Source organism: Pundamilia nyererei, unplaced genomic scaffold (genome assembly GCF_000239375.1).
Source record: "Pundamilia nyererei isolate P.nyererei 1_Seehausen unplaced genomic scaffold, PunNye1.0 scaffold00002, whole genome shotgun sequence".
Taxonomy (NCBI): domain Eukaryota; kingdom Metazoa; phylum Chordata; class Actinopteri; order Cichliformes; family Cichlidae; genus Pundamilia; species Pundamilia nyererei.
The window spans coordinates 9,978,778-9,997,947 of NW_005187403.1; the positions used below are offsets into that span (position 1 = coordinate 9,978,778).

Genomic DNA, 19,170 nt, shown 5'->3' on the forward strand with positions numbered 1-19,170 from the left:
AATATTGGGGCAAAAAATCGCAATTAGATTATTTTCCATAATCGTTCAGCCCTACACATGAGAGAGGTTTTGACCTCCCCAAAGGAAAATCACCAGTGTTCCAGTAAAGAAAAGCTTCTTTTGCCAAATACAATACAATACATTTATATTCACAACTATTTATATTCATAACTATATAGACTAATCGAGTTTGTATACATAGATGAGGTAAAATTCTCACTTCAGTTTTCTCGTTTCTAGCTCCAGGAAACAGATTGTGAGGCCTTCGCCAAACTTGCTTCATTGGGCACAGAAGGTTTTTCATTAGAAACAGAGGAGGGGACTGAGGAGGAGAAAGGATTGAGTAATCAAGGAGATGGAGAGGTGAGCTGCATATAAATTATTGTTGGTGATTTCCTTCAGTGAGATGATTGGCAAATGTACAACCCTTGGTTCAGAACTGGTTTAGGAGAATCTCTGCAGTAACACATTTCACTGATGCAGGACGGCTGGTCCTCCCTTAAAGAAGCGACTGATGTGTCGAGTGATGAGCAGTATGACCCTGACACAGTCTATGGTGAGAGAAGCACTCCTGTGTTTGTTTGTTTTTCCACTCCTGCTTTCTCTTCTCTGATATTTAGTATCTTTGTGATGTTTAGTTTCTCATTTCCTTCGTCACAGGGTCCAGTTTTTTAGTTCCAGTCGCAGGTTTTATCTGCAAGCTTTGCAACAAGTTTTACAACTTTGAGTCTTCTGCCCTGCACGGCCACTGCAAATCACTGCAGCACTTTGAGAATCTTAAGGTTTGTCGGTTTAAGTTTTAAGCTTAAAGATAACAACATTACTATTTGCATTCAGTTGTGTTTTGAAATTTTTTTTTTTTTATTGCATAACTGCAGCCTTAATCTAGGCATACGTGAGCTCTTAAAAGGCCAGTGTGTACATTAATCTCCCGGGGAAACAAGCTGCATGAGTGTATATCTAGAAGCATAATCCAGTATTTTTATGCTGTTTTTTTCCCCCCACAGAGGTACAAAGCCTTGGTGAGTCGAAAAGGTGAAGATCCTGAAGATTCGAGAGAATCTGTCCAACCTGCTGACGGGCTCATGCACATAAATGAAACTGCCTCAGACTGTTCGGATAAAAATCTACTCTCTGATGACACAGATTTAGCGACGAACCTTAAATCCTTGCAGCCCGTTGTCACGCTCACCCAACTTAAAATGCAGATACGGGGCGAGGAAAAGGGAAAGCCGGCCGAACCTGAGGCAACCTCAGAGGACTTGTCTACCACCTCAGCAACCATCACTAGCAACATGGACACATCCCCTGCTGAGGTGCCCGCCAGCAGTAGTGTGGACATGGACTGTGAGCCATCAGCCACTGCAGAGGATGCCACTGAAGAGTTGGAGGAGAGAGAAGCCCCTGCAACCCAGGGGAAAAAGATTGGGACGGGGAAAGCACCCAGACGCAGGTCGGGAAGGGCGGCAAACAGGCGATGAGGAAATGATGTGCACAGAAAAGAAACAGGTACAATCACAACCACTGACAGGATGTGACTAAAGAGGTGCTTCCATGGAACAGAGACCAAGGAGTTGGCGGTCGAGCTCCTCACCGCACTGGAAAGTTGGAATTAAATGCACAGAGAACAGGACTTCTCATGTGAATCGCTCTCCCAGGGTGTGAAATTAACACAATTGCGGGCGAAGCTCTTAATTTTGGCTTTCAGTTGGAAAATGTGGGCCAGCGTCAGCCATCACTATCAGATTACACATTATAAAGTCATCTAGTCAAAAATAAAAAGATGAAGTAGATATTGAACTTAAAGCCTTTGTGTTTAGTATCAGTATAATCAGAATAACTAAATAGACCCTTTTTTTTTCTCCTTTTTTTTAACAACGAGAACATCCTTGTATTTGATGCCCTCTTTGAACTGATTCCTGTACTTTGGTCTCTGGAAAACTGCAACTAAGCAGATTGTGCTTATTTGTGTAGTCGCACTACGACAGAAATTCATAGAGAGGCTGTTGCTTCAACAGGTGACAGGAAAATAAATATATATAAAATGTATATATCTTTGGATATAATGGCCCATGGTCCCATTGAAGTTTAATTGGCTTTATTCTATTATTCCAAATCTGTGCTTTGGTTCAGACATTGTATTATTTAAAACCTAATATTTGCTGTGCTGAATTAAAACTGCACATAGTGTTGTTTGCATACTAACTAAAAAAAAACAAAGGGTATTGTGACTTTTACTGTATACATGAAGGATGTAGTTTGGAATTAGGAAATGCTGCTTGGTTGCAAAAAAAAAAAAGAAAGCTAAATGCAAGTTTTAATATACAATCAAATTTGCAGATATAGACGAATCCATAGTTTTGTTTTGGTTTTTACTCTTTTCTTCCTAAGCTGAATTCCTCCAGTGATATTTAAAATTAAGACTGCTCGCCGAAGTGCTAATTTTCCACCCTGTTGTCCTCAAGAATCAGGAGTCTTAGATGGCTCATTACCAGCTTTTCTCTTTCTGTCTTTCTTTTTTTTTTTTTGCGTTAATTCTCTGGCTAGCTAGGTGACTGATGGTTAGTACAACCTACCAGTATAAAAGACTGGACTGATGGTAAAGTGGAGACACTGGCTAATCACACATAGCACATGGTGAAATGTAGAATGTAAGAACACTGCATACTTGAGCAGGTGTCAACATTTGCTTTAAAACAAACAGGTCTTAGTGGCACATGGACTGAGCGAAGAAAAAAAAGCTGAATCGTGGATCTGATCGCAGCCTGGTTCACAGCATTTTATCTTCTTTTTTTATGAATGGCTGGGATTTGGGGTTTAATTTGATGTTGCTGATTATGTTTTGGGCAACAAAAATAACAAGGCAGTCAGCAGTGGTTCCCTTGACACTGAAAGCACTGTCGTCAAAATATAGTCTGGTGAAGAGTATGTGTATTTTTAAAAGGCCGCCAGCAGCCAAAAATAAAGGGCTTCTCTTCTAGCAGTAAGGCACTTAATCTAAATGACGATTCTTCTCGTTTGCATAAGGCTGCATGCACTTTGTCTACATCTTGTTTTTCAGTTTAAACGCTGTGCTGTCGCTTCCAGGTCAGAATCGATGGCGCAGGCTACATTTAGATAAAAACAATTGTTTTCCACTCATCCTTTTTAAAAGCATTCACAGCCCAATGTCATTGTTTTAAGTTGGTGCTTATTTGACTCCAGTTTACCATCGTTTAATTTTAGTTGCTGTACCAAGAGTAGAAACAGTTGGGCGATAGTACAAAACTATCAATTAAAATGTAGCAAAGAGTCCTGTAGATTATCCAGAGGTGTTACTCACAGGTGAGGGTGAAACAGGAAGCACCACTTCCTTCATCATAACCAGCGCTCTGCTCTGGAAACATTTCACCCTGTGTTTTAGAGAAACCTATTATCAACCACAGAGGACTGACTGACACACGTAGCAACCCTTGTAGTCACGTCGGCGACTGTCACATGATTAGTGTTGTATTCTCTCTGAATGAAGGAGACGTGATCTAATCTGTGCTTTTAAACTCCAAAACAGAACGGAGAGGCAAAAAAGGGCATGTAAAGGATGACTTCAAACAAAGCTGTACATTTCTTATTGTATTTTTATTCAGCTACTGACAAATTGAGATGAACAAACTGGTGATGTTTTCTAACTGCTGGAAGTTTATTGTATTTTTGGATGTTTGTTTTCTGTTTGGGAGTCATCTTAATTTATATTAAAAATGTCTCATAATTCCAACGTTTCGTTTTTTTGATTTTACAGCAAACACTTAACAGACACTGAACACAGCACAGCGTTTACAGTTAGGATGCACAACAAGCATAATACATATGAGTGTCCAATGCTTCCTATTTACTTTTTGGGAAGGTATAGGAATTGCAAAGCTAATAATGCGATGAAACAATTGAGGAAGTGGAGTCTTTCTGTTTAACAAGGACTGACTCAAATGCTTGAGAAGTTGTTGATATGACATCTGTATCAAAACAATATTTAGGTCCAGAATCTGGAAAGATTTAAGGTTGATCCTGTAGTTTGAACCTTGTTTATCAAAGACCATGTTTTAATACCAACTTTAAAAATATATATATTTAGTCGTTTTCTTGCTTTAGGACATAGCATTGTGACCTCCCACATAATCCTGAGCCTTTTCTTCCCAATACAAAGCGGCACATCTGGCTTTAGATTTATAAAGTCTGCAGTGAAATTAAAGAAGTTGATGTAACATCCAGCTTGCATGAGAAGCTGTTTGAGGTTAGTTACATCGGCACATTGCCAAAGGAGAAACCGGAATGAGCTCTGCAAAAGAGGAGATGTAATCTATCGCACACACCTGCTGATGTGAGCGTCAACTATGAAGATAAAGGGTCACTAGTCCAAATGACAGCTTTCAGGAGTTGAGTCAACTTTCATAATATTTCTATCCCGGCTTTTTCCTTAATTTAACCTCTTGATCTAAATATTCATGTCATTCATTTGCAAGCCTTCTTTATCCTCGTTTATGTCCTCCTTGCTGGTTGAGGAGGACTCCCCATCTGCTGTGGGACAGTGCTCCTCCACATCCTCCTCCTTTGGGGGGGCCAACAACTGGGCTCTGAATTCCAGTCGAGCTTGCCGATTTGACTCCATCAGTTCGTGCAGTTTGCCATTAAGAGCGTCGTTCCGCTCCTCCAGGTCATCGAGGTAAGAGTTGATCTGATCTAGCATGTTGTTGATGGCAGAGTACTCTGTGGACGAGCAGCATAGGTTAGTTTGCTTTGTTTGGCAATTTAAAGAGCAACGACTGAATAAAGAGTTTAACGGTTTTTGATCATATAAATTTAATTTATATTGTTATCAATGAAAGACAGGATAATGCTATGAAAGTTGACCGTTTTTGGCTTCAGTTACCTTTTGTTTGTTTCTTTTAAATAAAAAATAACATACCAGCAATTTAACAGTCCAGTATTCATCACCAAGGTTATTACAGAAAACTAAAACTGAAAATGAGGCAAATATGAAAACCACTTTAGTTATATTTATTTGACAACACAACCGCCGTGAAGAGGCACTGGTGGGGGTGTTTAGTCAGGCAGGGATGTTTACATGAAGGTGAATGTTGAGTGTAGTTACTGTGACACCTATTCTGAAAATTTTCTGACTCTGTGCAGGTCTGTGAAGCACTAAGCAACCCACGATTCAACAGTTTTTAGAAACCTCTTAAGCAGAAGTCACTGTTTTCTGTATGACCTTCTCAGTGTCCTACATTGTTTTGGAGGAACTTTGGCCCATGAATCTTTACAGTTGCTTCATTTTATTGAACATGGCTGCTAATTACCCAATTGATTCATACAAAAGTTTTAAGGATGGACTTTTACATAAATCTAAATCACGCCGACAAATACCCGCATACGTAATTAAAATTAACCAAAAAGTAACTAGTGTACACTAGTTACTCTGGGCCACTCCAGTGATTGTTAGAACAAACGTTTGTTCTAACAATCACTGGAGTGGCCCAGCGGCTCTAGTGATTGCTAACATCAGTTACAATGAAAGCTTTTGTTGTTTTACCTTCTTCGCCGAAATCATCTTCGTCGTTTATAATACCATCGTCCGGAGAGATGTTTGGATCTCCATTTGGTCCAGACATTGTTATATATATATATATTTATATTCACGTGTACTTAAACAGTAGGAACCTTAAATATCGTCAGTTATGCTATTAAGCTAGCCAGCTAACTCAGTAGCATTACTAAACGTAATGTAATTGCAAGTAACACCAACAGCGCTGTCTGGGTTCTACTTTAGCTCTATCGTCAGATTTTAATTCACAGTATGCACGACACCTCAAACAGCTAGCTTCCGATATTTGTTTACGGAACCAGGGAATTGTGGGAGAAATGTGGGCGTGGTTTTGGTTCCAAAGCGAGATGACTCACTCTGTGCACAGTCTCTAGTGACTAGTCGAGTAAAACAAATGTGCTAAACTAGCCATGCTAGGAAGATTTATAAAATAGTTTTATTTACTTTTACAGGTGTCTACTTTACTGGTTTATGAACTTTAATTCAAAGCTCACGCATGCGCTCATATGCCGGCTACTCTGTAGTTTTATGAAATCCAAGCAGAGTGGGCTGTCTGTCTTCCGTAATGCTCTCAGACCTGTCAGATGGTGGCAGTCAGCTGACTGGGCTCTGTTGTCACCTTACTTAAGCCGATTAAGGTTTAGTTTCTTAAAGGTAGCAAAAAAGGGGAGGGGAGTATATCAAGGACCGTGGACATTATTTCTTGCAGACAATTGTCTGCTTTTGTTTAATCACACCGGTGGTTCGATAAAAGGATCGCCTGATGCCAAATGAGAGAGGTGAATGGCTAACTTCGTGTAAGATGGGTTTTACTTGATTTGATCGCTGGATGGCGCCAAGATCACACGACAGAGTCTGCGCAGTCAGCCCACGTGTTGGGAGCTTCCTTGTTGAAGCGTTGTCTTCGTCAACAAGCTGAACGAGCTGGTTTGAAGTGTTTCTAAACTATGGATGAGTTACCTGCGGACCTAAGAGAGTTCCTCCTGAATCACCCCTTTCTTCAGCTCACAGGCGGTAAAAAGGTTAGCGAGCAGATTTCTCCACGTCACACGTGCACTTCGTGTGAGCTGATGCTAACCTGCAAATTGATCTAGCACGAGCCAGGTGTTCAGATGTTGTGATTGCTAAAGAGTGCTCAACAGCGGTGTGCAATACTGCCATTTATTGTGTCGATCAGATAACAAGTTAATACAGAGCCAGTGTCGCTGATACTTGGAACTTATAAAGGCAGCTTATCCCAGGAGAGCAGCGTGTCGTGATTTATGATAAGAATTATCATCAATTTAACACAATGAGCTACATACTGATCTTAGAGGACAGAAAGAAAGTATCGATCATTTTGCACTCGTGTCAGTACCAGTGTTGGTATCAATGCTAGCGATATTTGGATTGATCCACCGACCTCTGCTGACCAAAACATTAACGCCAATAAAGACAGCCTATTCATACCTTCGATTTTGTACTTTTTCAGATCAAATGTACTCTAAATGGGCACGAGATTCCCTGCAAATTGGCCGAGCTGCAGAAGTTCACTGAGGGGAAGAAATATGAGAAACTGAGTGCTGCAGCAGAGTTCAACTACAGCCAGTATGAGCCGCACATCGTGCCAAGCACAAAGCAACCGTAAGGACATGTTTGCTTGCCCAACAAGTGATTTTAGTAACTACAGCTGAGTAATTTTGTGATGCCATATAGATCAAAGTGGATCCTCTGATGTAATGTATGTATTTTGTTTGTGCTCTAGGAATCAGCTCTTCTGTAAGCTGACCCTTCGGCATCTCAACCGGCAGCCGCACCACGTCTTAAGGCACGTCAACGGAAAACGCTTCAAGAAAGCCCTCTCTAAATGTCAGTGCATCACTTATCTCTCCATGTGCACCTCTCCTGTAGTGTAAAGATTCAGGATGTTACTCATCTCAGCAGTCAGACTTCTTGTGTGATAGCCATCTCTCAGGAAGGAAAGCAAAGCTATCTGATGAGCTTATTCATTTGTTAGCACTTTTTTGCAAATACCAATCGTGCTTAATTTGCTCAGACCAATGTAGTCTGACATATTTGCAAATTTCTTTAATTTATTTTTTGGTGAGCTTACAGTAGTAAGATTCGGCTAATTCTATTTTTCTGCAAAGAATCAAAGTTTAAATTGCATAACGGGAAGGAAACAATACCACAATCTGTCATTTGTTACATAAATAAATAATCAGAAGGTGAGAAAATGTCAGTAAATACAGACTTGATATATGAGTATGCATAAAACACTGAGGGAATGGGTTGTTGTATAGTTACACTGTGAATGTGATGGCTAACACAACTGCCTTATGCCTTCTCTAGATGAAGAATGTGTGAAGCAGGGGATTGAATTCGTTCCAACCAGACTGACGCAGAAAAGGCCCAGAAACACTGAAGAGGAGGGCGGTCGAGGAAACCCTTCCAAGCATTCAAGCAGCACGTGGGAACCCTCATCCAGTGATGACGGTCATAGTGACTCTGAGGACAGCATGAGCGACCTCTACCCCCGTCAGTATCTCCCATCTACACACATTAGATTCATTTGACCACTGATTTCAGGAGAAGCACACTGTCCATCGGAAGAACCAATATTAGTCATGATAATTGTCGAGTTTTACATGACTGGTTCTCCATTGAATCCACATATAATGACACAGATTAGTGAAACTCTTGTAGCGGGCCTGTTTTACTGCTCTGTAACACCATGTATTTGTCCACAGCCTCCATATTCACATTGAAAAACCAAGCAGAAGAAAGTATGGAGGACGGAAGGAAAGAGGAGGAAGATGACTTTCAGACAGATGAGGATGAAGAAATGGAGGTTGAAAAACAGGCGGTGCAGAAACGCAAAAAGGTCTGTGGAATAATATACACTCGCCTGACACTTTATTAGGCACACTTACCGAGTTTATTCCCCTTTTGCCTTTGGAACGGCCTTAATTGTTCATGGTATAGATTCTCAATGTGCTAGAAACCATCCTCAGTGATTTTGGTCCATCTTGACATGATAGCATCAGATAGTTGCTGCACATTTGTGATGTGAATGTTCTGGTCAACCAAGTTCCAAAGATGCTCTGTTGGGTTGAGATCTGGTGACTTTGGAGGCGGTTTGAGTACAGTGAACTCATTGTCATGTTCAGAAAACCAGTTTAAAATGATTTCAGCTTTGTGACGTGGTTTGTTATCCTGCTGAAATCAGCCATCAGAAGATGGGTACACTGTGGTCATAAAGGGGTGGACATGGTTAGCGTGGTACTTAATTTGTCCTATGGGGCCCATAGTGTGCATAGAAAATTTCCTACACCACCACCAGCCTGAACTGTTGAGGCAGGATGGGTCCATGCTTTCATGCTGTTTATGCTATTTGTCTTTTTCTCTTTCAGGCTCAGGGTGGTGGATTTCACAAGAAACAAAGAAATAACAGCTGGAGATCAAGCAAAATGAAAAAGAAACACAGAAAAGCCCAAAATGGAAAGTAAAATCCAAACCCCCATATGAAGAGTATTTTTATATACCCTGCCACGACATCTAGTTTGGAGTGTTATTCCTGTGTCAGAATCAGCCTGTGACCCTTCAACATCTATTACGCGAGGATGTTTTTGGTTCCTGAGTTCCACTGGTCCAACAAAGGCTGATTTACATGACGCATAGAAAATGTGTTTAAAAGTTCCTTTGGACTGGATAAGGTGTGTTTTCTGGTTTGCGTTCAACTGCACTAGTGTAAAATATAACTCGGTTTGAATTTGCAAGAACTGTCTGTCTTTTTTTTTAAAAACATTTACTCCAATTTTTAACCTAAAAAATGCTTCAAATTATTCTGTTAGGTTTCCAACTTGATATCATATGACAAACTTCAGCAGCTACACACAACACATCTGCATCTTTTCCACGAGAACGGAGATTTATCTGACCATCGAGATCTGATTTTACTGGTTGTTGTGCACTGAGGATGCAAACTTTTCTTCAACACAGATTTGCAGCTAAAGATGGAAAATGAAACATTTCCGCTCACAGTTTTTTTATATGACTTTTAAGGAAGCGAGAACAGATCTTGTTCTAGTGCTGCAATAAGCTTCACCAATGATGGACTGTTGTTGCTCTATATGGAGCACCACAATAAGCTTTAATCCATCTCATTTAATGTACAGTTTAGTTTTAGAGTTTTTACAAAATTTAACAGCAAAGAATCAGGGGTCTTATTGCTAATTTCCCTCTGTACTGTGGTACTGAAGGTTGGGAATCTGGTTATCGATGAGCCACACAGGTGTATTATCACCAAGATGTTGAAAATTCATAATCGTAAGTCTCTTGCATATGATCTCATTCACCAGGACAGCTGCCTGTCAGCCATTGTCCGTACAGTGAAATTCAGAGAACTTGATTGAAACTGATTGTTTCTTTAAATGCTGCCTTTGTTCAGTGGCTGATGCTATTGTGATTTGTCGAAGGCATGGCTGATCTGCTGTAATCTTAGTGTAAATAAAGTAATTTGAACCTTACATGTACATCTAAAGTCATGGTCCGAAGTTTACATATATCCATCGAGGACTTGAGTTGGGTAAACAAGTTCGAATTTGTTTTGGATTTTCTCTAATCCACATAGGGCTGTATACCACACAGGGGTATACATACAGGCTCAATTAGATACATAAAGTCAGTTGATAGTATTGAAATAAGTGGTACTAAAGGTTCATCTGTTTAGTGATCATGATGGACTAAAACTGGTAGTATCTGAATAAGGAGGATTTCTTTGACATTCACTGGATTTAACCAATACTCAGAACAATGGGAATGTCTAAGGTCTAAGAAGGATAGCTGTAGATTTACACAAGTTGGGACGGTCTCCTGAAGCCATTTTAAACAACTGCAGATTTGAGGATCATCAGTTCAGACAACTGTATGTTAATATAACTTATTCAAATGTGTCACTACTTTAACAAAAAAACCTGCAAAGATTTATTTTAGAGGGGTAAAGGTGAAGCTTCCAAAACTAAGAAGACTGTACCAGCTGTCAAGCATGTTGATAGTAGCATTGTGCTCTGGGGCTGTTTTGCGGCCAGTGGTACTGGTACATTGCACAAAGTGGATGGAATAATGAAGGACTACCTCCAAACAACTTCACTTCAAAACCAAACAGTTGAAATTTGGACAACGATCCCTAACACACATCAAAGCTGGTTTTTGAATGGATGAAGCAGGTTAACGTTAAAGTTCTGGATTTGCCTTGCTAAAGCCTCAAACTCAAAAACATTTGTTCATTTGCCTGGAAACCAACCAATTTAAATGAAGTCTTAATAATTGTGTCAGCAAAAGTGGTTAGAACCTGTTAATGGTTACCAGATAAGATAAAACTTGCTAAGGAACATTTAACCAAATATTAGTTTGGGGGGGGGGAGGGGGGAGTACGTATTCTGCCTGTATATTTAGCAGAAAAAAACCTCTGACCACAACTTTACCATACGTGACTGTTAATATCTCACAGGAGATGACGGCTCACTGTATGATCTCACTATTAAAATAATTAAATAGCCTTTAAAGCCACTAGATTATGCCTAAACTAAAATGGTCTTTTACAGACCTGTCAAATTTATATCCAGAACTGCATCAGTTTGTTCGGGTGCCTCCTGGTGCCTGGAAATACGGCAGAACATCTGTAGTATTAGTATTTTAAATACGTTATCTTTTTACAGACCCTATTAGACAGTTTACATACAAACTATAACCATATCTCTAAAAGATTAATTATCAGAAAGAAATTTTAAAAGCACAGAGGTATGACTGTCTAAGGGAAACGGTCTAACTAACAGGTTATAGTGATATTAACATCAGGTGGGTTTGGGGCTGTAAAGCAGCGCTTGTTTACTTGTGTACAGCCGTAAACAATGCCCAGGGGCGGCCCGGAGGACCCCGTACGGATCGGTATACGTGGCACACCGCGGTTGCAGTGCCATGTAGGGGGGCTCGCTCCGTCTCGCTCGTCAAATCGCGGGGCATTGTGGGGCGGAGGCGGCCTTTCTCTGAGTCCAGGCTGTCGGGAAATCTTCAAGTAAATAACGTTAACAGTGGCAGGAACAGAGCGAACACAGCTTGCGGAAAAAACCCCAACGCACCGAAGCCGTGTTGCGCCGAGCCTTAAACATTACAGCTGGTAAAATTACACGAATATGGGGCAGGAGGATCTTATGAACACCGCTGAAGACGTGGCAGACCAGGTAACTTGATTTTTTCCCCCGCACAGCAGCTCACACTGCTAACCGCTGCTAGCAGGTTAGCTGCTAACTAGTTTGTCCAGAATGAAGTTAACCGTTTCCTCTTGTCGTCTGTCGGCTACTCTTTCTGCGTTCCTGCCGACGGCTTCAACTCTTGTTTTAATTTGGGTGACAAATGCTGGAGATGCCTGTCATGTGTGTCGGGATGGGTTTGATAGCAATATTGAGTCACACCGACCAGATGAAACTGGTAGCTAAATTGACTAAGAAAGAGGAGTGACAGGAGCACATTTGGTTGTTCCTTCATTGTGTCAGTTATTCGGCTTGCTTCTAGCCACACGGGTTATTAACATTATTATGTTGCCAGACTGCTGTTGTGAAATCACTTATGATGGCTCCAAAGTTGTGGGCTAACCCTAACACGTTACTCAGTTAGCACTCTTAGTGCTTAGCACCGCTGATATTTTCTCTATTACACCAGCCGCATCTGTGCTTCTATACCTCGCTTTGGCTTTTCTGTTATTTATATTCATGTGATTACAACCAACTTGGCATGAGCTGACGCCAAGATAAGCGTTCAGGTAGCCTCCTGACCCTTGTTTTGCAACCACTGGGGACCATCCTCTCCACGTATGTGGTTTTATATCTTCCTTGTTCCTTCAAAACGTTGAGCTCTCTGTGCTGTAGGTTACTGATCTCACGTTTTTGCAAAGCAGAGCACAGATAAAGAAGCTCAAAGTAATCAAATATCATGGAGCCAGTTCTGCATACGTTTACGACCCTTCGTGTTGACTGAACTCAGTCCAAATCCCAGAAAATGTTCCCTAATTTCATAACGCCTGATTGATTTATATTTGGGCATCACGAGTGCTGTGAAAGATTACATGGGAAAAGTACACACCATCTGATTTGTTTGCCTTGTAGGAGGCTCACTGAAGCTCAATGCAAGGGGCACATCCCTCACTAATGAGTACTGAGCTAGCATTTTACCCAGATTTAACACTTCGAAATAGTGTATTTCTGTGCTGTTGCAGCAACCTTTGGGCTTGTTAGGATTGGCTCCAAATTGGCCCATTCATGTCTCGCACAGCAGTCAGAGTGAGAGTTGGTGGATGCTGATAGGCTGCTGAGATCTGACTGTGCTGATGTGGACTGCTGGATAGGCGGGCCAGAGGGCAGGCCATTTCTGCTCTCCTGTGTGACTGTAGTGTCTGGGAAGTACATGAATTCTTCTTGAGAGAAGAGCCTCAGTTACTTAATTTGTGTTTTGTTTAAATGTTCATCACAGTTTGTCTTTGAAGAAATACTTTTTAGTTGAACAAAGCTGTGCTGTGTTGAAATATCTATCAGTAATTCTGCTATTTGCATGTATGAGACTCTCACACCTTTGAAGATAGTTTTATTAGATGCTCAACAAGATTGATTAATGAGGCAAGAACATCATATAGAGCAGGGGTATCCCCACAGCTATAACATGTGCTCTTACCAGTAGCAGTTTATATAAAGAGATCAAATTAATATTGAACAAACTTGAGTTCAGCTTATTTGTGTGACGCTTCGAACCAGTCCCAGTTTCTCACATAGCCCCTTGAGATAATTGATTGCCCAACCCTGATATAGAGTGTAACATCTTCATCTTTTATTTAATGTTTTTTGGAGTGCTGATTATAGAAAAATATTGCTAGTGATTTTTGGCATACTATCAGACTAATCTTTAAAAAAAAAAAATTACAACCAGCCTTCCACAGTCTGGAGGGGACTAAATTTTGTGTGGCACAATAAATGTTTTGTCTTGATTATCTTATTATAATAACCATTCCCAGATGAAATTCAATTAGTTGCGCAGCTCTAATTAGACAGTGGCGTATCCCGCACAGTGGTGTGTTTGACTGTTAGCAGGTAAGTATATATTTATTTAAAGAGCCTTTAGGGAACTTTTTAGTGGATTTTAAGGCTTGGTGACATTGAATTATATTTATATAATATAGCATAATCAAAATTACCTCTTTCCATCCCTCTTCAGACCTTGTCAGTCATTTTTCGTCTCTTTCCCAGTTCCTGCGGGTAACCAAACAGTACCTGCCCCACCTGGCTCGTCTGTGTCTCATCAGCACCTTCCTCGAAGATGGCATCCGCATGTGGTTCCAGTGGAATGAGCAGCGAGACTACATTGAGGCAACCTGGAACTGTGGCTACTTTCTCGCTACATGCTTTGTGCTGCTTAACCTCATCGGACAGCTCGGTGAGTAAACGGGAGCAGTCCTAATTAAAATTGCCAAACAAATCTAGGTGACATCTTTAATGTTAGCTCTTTGATGAGATAAATAAAAATTGTTTAGTTCATGTATTGAAACTACGAGTGAAGCAGGAAGCATCAGTACAGTATTTGTTCAGCATGAACTGTTACTTCCCAGTGTACACCATTCTAATTAGGCATAACTTCAATACCCCCGCAAAACATGTTCCTTCATGAACTCTATAATGTTCACTTTTGTGGTAGCTGTTGTAGAGAGGGTTTGATTTAAGCATCTGGTTACTCTAGACCTTTGATACATATTGTGGACAAATTCAACGAGGACTGACTTAAAAACAGAAAAACACGTTTTTATGATGCAAAAAAGATCATGATAGAATTACTTCGATAGCATTAGTTTCAGGTATCAGTCAAGTAGACCTAGAGACCAGTCGCCAACACCCTGGCAATCGACCTGAATTCACAAAGCAAAGGCCAGCAACTACTTGCCAGCCAGAGAATATAGTTTTTCTCTAGAGTGTTTCTCAATAATGGACTCGTTCTTGTATAGTGCTTTTTTTTTTTTTTTTTTTTTTACTCTACTACTCAAAGTGTTTGAATCATGTCTCATTCACCCATTCAGAGCCATTCATACAAACACTTTGTTTTTGTCTAAGTTCTTTATATCTAACAGTGACTCAGCAACTTGCAGTTCAATGTCTTTAAATTCTGATAATGGTTAAATCCAGCCAGGGATTGAATCACCAACCTTCCAATGAGTGGAAGGCCTGCTCTACCTCCTGAGCCTGGACCTCCATGACTACAGCTTTAGCATTTGATTTTAGGCAGCTTCCAACTAGGCATTATTTTCTTTTGCAGAGTACTATAGTAGGTTTGGATGCTTTCTGGTTCAGTATAAGTCTTATTTATTTAATACTGGGCTTTGGCGCAGCCACACAGGTCATTTCTTTCCACCTCCCTTTACGATAGTTTGTCCTTTTGATTGGCTGCACCTTCGCAAACAGAAGATCTGAGCAGCAGATGACTGGGGCTTCTGTGCTAACAGGCAGTGTACCTGCAGTGTTCAAATTAAGCATGTCTGTACTCTTTGACATCACACATGAAAATAAAAACTTTGCATAACTGAGCACTTGATAAGCCTGAGGCCTTGACTCACAGGGATTATTTGTAAATTGCACATGCACGCACAACTCTTGCAGGAAGTCATAAACAGTGTGAGCAAAATGTATGTGTCCCACATTTTGTCTGTCTGCTGCTCATCTACCTCCACCTCACACTATCCCAAACATCCTTATCTATCACACTGACCCTCTACATCCATCCTGACCCTCCCTTGAGGATTTCATCTTTTCCTTTAACATCCTTTTTGTAATATATCCACTATCCCTCCACTGCACATGCCCAAACCATCTAAGCCTCGCCTTTCTAACAGCAAAGTTAATCTAACACAAATATGTAATATAATCCTATTGATAAAGCACTGCAAAATAAGGTTTATGATTGCATTTTGCAACGTAAAGAGAAGAACGGACCATATGAGAAGCATTCAAGGCTTAACTCTTCTTATTGTCCCTGCCCAAACAGGTGGTTGTGTCCTCATCCTCAGTAGAAATTTTGTACAGTATGCCTGCTTTGGACTATTTGGGATCATAGCGCTACAGGTGAGAACAGTCGTATTATATTTCCTTTCTTTTTATCTCACTGTGTCTAATCTGAATGTTGTGTTTTTTTTTCCCCCCACCAGACGGTTGCCTACAGCATTTTATGGGACCTTAAATTTTTGATGAGGTAGGTGTCACTAGGTGCTGAACTGAAACACAACTTTAATATAAATCAAACTTCAAACAAAAGCAGCCATCACTTTTTACTGACATGTTGTTTCAATTCAAGTTTGTTCACGAGTGATGAAGCAGAAGCGGATGCTTTTTGTGGTGCCTTCTGATAACATTTTCATTTAACTTGAATTAGAACTAGTTTAATCAATAAGGGGAAAAAATATAGTGTAGGATTGCAGGAATAGAAAGTCTAATCTCCTCGTAGTGGCATTATATCAGAATACATCACCGTTTCCAAACAGACACCAACACTTAGGATTACTGTAATTACTGTAGAGAAGACCTGTGATTTAGATTTAAACACCATCAGGCTGGATGAATCATGGGTCTCTGGAGAAATCTGTTAAATATAGTGCCACGTTTGTCTGTTTATGCATTTTGTGGGCATTTAATTCATGTCAGGAGAGAGTTGTAGTATAATGTAAGTAAATCAGCTCTATAATTAACAGAAAAATAGTCAAATTTGATAGCTGAAACATTCGTGTTATTCAGAATGAAATAAAAAACATTCTCGCCATACAAGTAGGCATAAGTTAACGGAGTAGTTCCCTTACCCTGCTAATTAAACAACAATCGGATTGTCACCATTTGACAAGTTAAGAGGGATGGCTTTTTTCTGCTCATTTGAGGACACTGTTCAAAAATAACTGTCCTCTCTCCTCTTCAAGAAACCTGGCCCTTGGAGGTGGTCTGCTGCTGCTACTGGCTGAATCTCGTTCAGAAGGAAAAAGCATGTTTGCTGGAGTCCCCTCCATGGGAGAGAGTTCACCGAAGCAGTACATGCAGCTGGGCGGTCGAGTACTCTTGGTGCTCATGTTCATGACCCTGTTACACTTCGACTCCAGCTTCTTCTCTGTGAGTTCAGACACAATCAAATACCCATACGTTCTCCAGCCACTTCATACAGATGGTTTTCCTGTCATTAAAAATAGTTTTATTGCAATAGCCTTGAATTAACTATACATTAAGTCTCATGTCATACTACCACGGCAGGTGATCAAGATGATGCATATTATATTTATATGCATTTCTAAATAATGCAGGAACCATACTGACTGGTTTGCATCTAAACCATGTTTTAAACGTCACATCAGAAATCTTAAAATGACTGCTAGACAATGTTCCCTCTGATTTTTCATGTGTCCGAGCGAACACACAAACTCCCTGAGCGGTCCCTTGGACCACTGTGAGCAACAGCAGACGTGTGCACTGTGGTCACGCCAACATCAAATCCATCCAAGTTACATGGTTTATTAAAATAATCAAATTACAGCATTTACATTTATGTTAGACTACTTTTAATTAACTGCTTTAGCCCACTTACAATGAAAAAAAAAATCCTGTTCATGACCTGTGTAGTATGGTAACACTATTAGAAGTAAAAATAACTTCAACTCCAATTTTGAAAACACAATTTTCTATTTTTCTTTTATTTTTATTTTTTGTTATAAAGCTCCGACTTGTATTATGAGTCTGTGGTCTGGGAGAGAGTCCTGTAACTCTCTGTCTGCAAAACACAGTACATAATGACCAATGTTGGGCTATTAATTATATAGTTACTACTTCAAAAAAAGTAACTGAGCTTTGCAAACAAAGTTTTTTGGGTTCTTTTTGCAGCTGTTTACCTAAAAATGCAGCCAAGGCGTTTTTGTTCTTTTTTGTTTGTTTGTTTTTTTAAATAAACATTTCAAACTATTTACAGAACAATCAGCTGTTCTGCATCAAATTTGATGCCACACAAATGATTTGTGCCACTCCAAAAAATAATTTCTGTCCACTATGAGATAAAGGAGAACAACAGCCTGATACCTGCAGGCCCGACAACAGGAGATGTATCACTCCTGTAACACCTGTAACATTCAGCAGTCGCCTAATTGTTCTGACACACACAACAAAACTATTGACTACACTACACACTAACTACACAAGATTTGCGCTAAACGTCTCAAAACACAGCCGTCACTCCTAAAACTTCCCCCTCCCTAAACATTAAATGCCATGTTGCCATATCATTTTTTGATTGGTCGACATGGTACATTTTTCCACCAATAGGAGGGGGGGGGTTCTGGTTTTGGTTTTGCTCACAGGCGGAGAGTGCTTTTGAGCGTTTTCCTTATAAAATGCCATTTTTACCGTTTCTTCCCGCAGTAAATATAAACAACGATAGTATTCAGGAAGAAAACCAAACATTGCAAATATTTTTATCATAACTCTGGTTTTACGTGGCCTATCAACACAATTTAAAAACTGGTATAAAGTCCACACTTTTCCCGTCAGTCGTTCCGTCTGTCCTGCTCACATCTCCAATGGTTGTCCACGTTGTCATTAACGTGGCTTCACTCCCCATCGCTTTGCTAGCTAAAACACCGGTGTCGGCACATAAGGACGCTGTCATAGCCTGTCAACGACGTCGATTAGCTCCGTATATATGAGTGTGAATCGCGTGATCAGCTAGACTATGGGATAAGGTGGCATCGTTCTATTCCTATACTGGAGCAGCCAGTCACTTACTGACTAACACTGCAAAACAGAATTGTTAACGTATTTACTTTAATTTCAATTCAGGTTAGATTTTTTTTTTTTTTTTGTGCGCAGAGACCGTGCCAGCAGTGTGCAATTGCGCACGCGCGCAGCTTAGAGGGAACATTGCTGCTAGATATTTACTTAATCTTTACACGTTACTATTGAACAACTCAATACAAGTGGTAACATGTACGTTTCTGTAAATAATATGACCAAAGATTCACAATAAAATGTGTCCAAATAGTCGGATATTACACAGTAATGAACATTATATTCATTATGCACACAATTGTACGGTATTTTATTTACATTTGTGTCACATATCATTTTAGTTCATTATCCTCTATAGAGAATGGTATTTGTGGTGAACTCAGATTTGCTCAAAGGTCACACAGTCATCACAGTCAACACTCAGTCTCTGTTTGCTCAGCTTTTATTGTCATGATGCCATAAATGTGTAATCAACACGCTGCAAAAGAGGTCATGAAAGAGCGTGCATTTATACTCACTGTACTTTAATTTCACTTATTTTTTTCTGAGATTTAATGTTATCATTAACATTGCCTCAAATTGCAGATTTTCCTTATGTCTCACAGTCTAATTACGTGCTTCATGTGAATCAGGGGGTTCTCACCTGGATTTAAAGAAACGTTTTATTCTATTGTGCGATACTTTCAGCTTCTCCCTTAAGCTTTGACTGTACTTTATGAACCAGCGACAGTGATGTAAATTTTGTCATATGACCGTAATGGTAAATGGCCTGTATTT

General features: G+C 40.1%; 4 protein-coding genes across 4 annotated transcripts in view; 3 read left to right on the forward strand and 1 right to left on the reverse strand.

Annotated features, from left to right (window-relative positions):
• The window catches only part of ciz1a (cdkn1a interacting zinc finger protein 1a), a 9,603-nt gene extending 6,072 nt beyond the window's left edge, over nucleotides 1-3,531 (forward strand). The window contains exons 13-16 of the mRNA XM_005720475.2: nucleotides 241-363; nucleotides 484-556; nucleotides 661-782; nucleotides 1,008-3,531. Of these exons, the coding sequence (XP_005720532.1) occupies nucleotides 241-363; nucleotides 484-556; nucleotides 661-782; nucleotides 1,008-1,481 (792 nt within the window). The 3' untranslated portion in view covers nucleotides 1,482-3,531. The remainder of the gene's footprint in view (nucleotides 1-240; nucleotides 364-483; nucleotides 557-660; nucleotides 783-1,007) is intronic.
• Nucleotides 3,532-3,596: 65 nt separating this feature from the next.
• Nucleotides 3,597-6,052, reverse strand: bbln (bublin coiled coil protein). Its single transcript, XM_005720474.2, has 2 exons — nucleotides 5,561-6,052; nucleotides 3,597-4,737 (listed from the first exon to the last, which is right to left on the reverse strand). The coding sequence occupies exons 1-2, from the start codon at nucleotides 5,637-5,639 to the stop codon at nucleotides 4,466-4,468; spliced, it is 351 nt and encodes a 116-aa protein (XP_005720531.1). The 5' UTR covers nucleotides 5,640-6,052; the 3' UTR covers nucleotides 3,597-4,465.
• Nucleotides 6,053-6,222: 170 nt separating this feature from the next.
• Nucleotides 6,223-10,080, forward strand: surf2 (surfeit 2). Its single transcript, XM_005720473.2, has 6 exons — nucleotides 6,223-6,594; nucleotides 7,044-7,195; nucleotides 7,317-7,420; nucleotides 7,904-8,089; nucleotides 8,302-8,435; nucleotides 8,965-10,080. Exons 1-6 carry the CDS (start codon nucleotides 6,520-6,522, stop codon nucleotides 9,058-9,060), a joined length of 747 nt encoding a protein of 248 aa, XP_005720530.1. The 5' UTR covers nucleotides 6,223-6,519; the 3' UTR covers nucleotides 9,061-10,080.
• A 1,322-nt stretch (nucleotides 10,081-11,402) lies between these two features.
• surf4 (surfeit 4) overlaps nucleotides 11,403-19,170 on the forward strand; it is a 9,678-nt gene continuing 1,910 nt past the window's right edge. Inside the window, exons 1-5 of the mRNA XM_005720476.1 lie at nucleotides 11,403-11,793; nucleotides 13,846-14,032; nucleotides 15,629-15,705; nucleotides 15,789-15,832; nucleotides 16,548-16,734. Coding sequence (XP_005720533.1) covers nucleotides 11,746-11,793; nucleotides 13,846-14,032; nucleotides 15,629-15,705; nucleotides 15,789-15,832; nucleotides 16,548-16,734 — 543 coding nt within the window. The 5' untranslated portion in view covers nucleotides 11,403-11,745. The remainder of the gene's footprint in view (nucleotides 11,794-13,845; nucleotides 14,033-15,628; nucleotides 15,706-15,788; nucleotides 15,833-16,547; nucleotides 16,735-19,170) is intronic.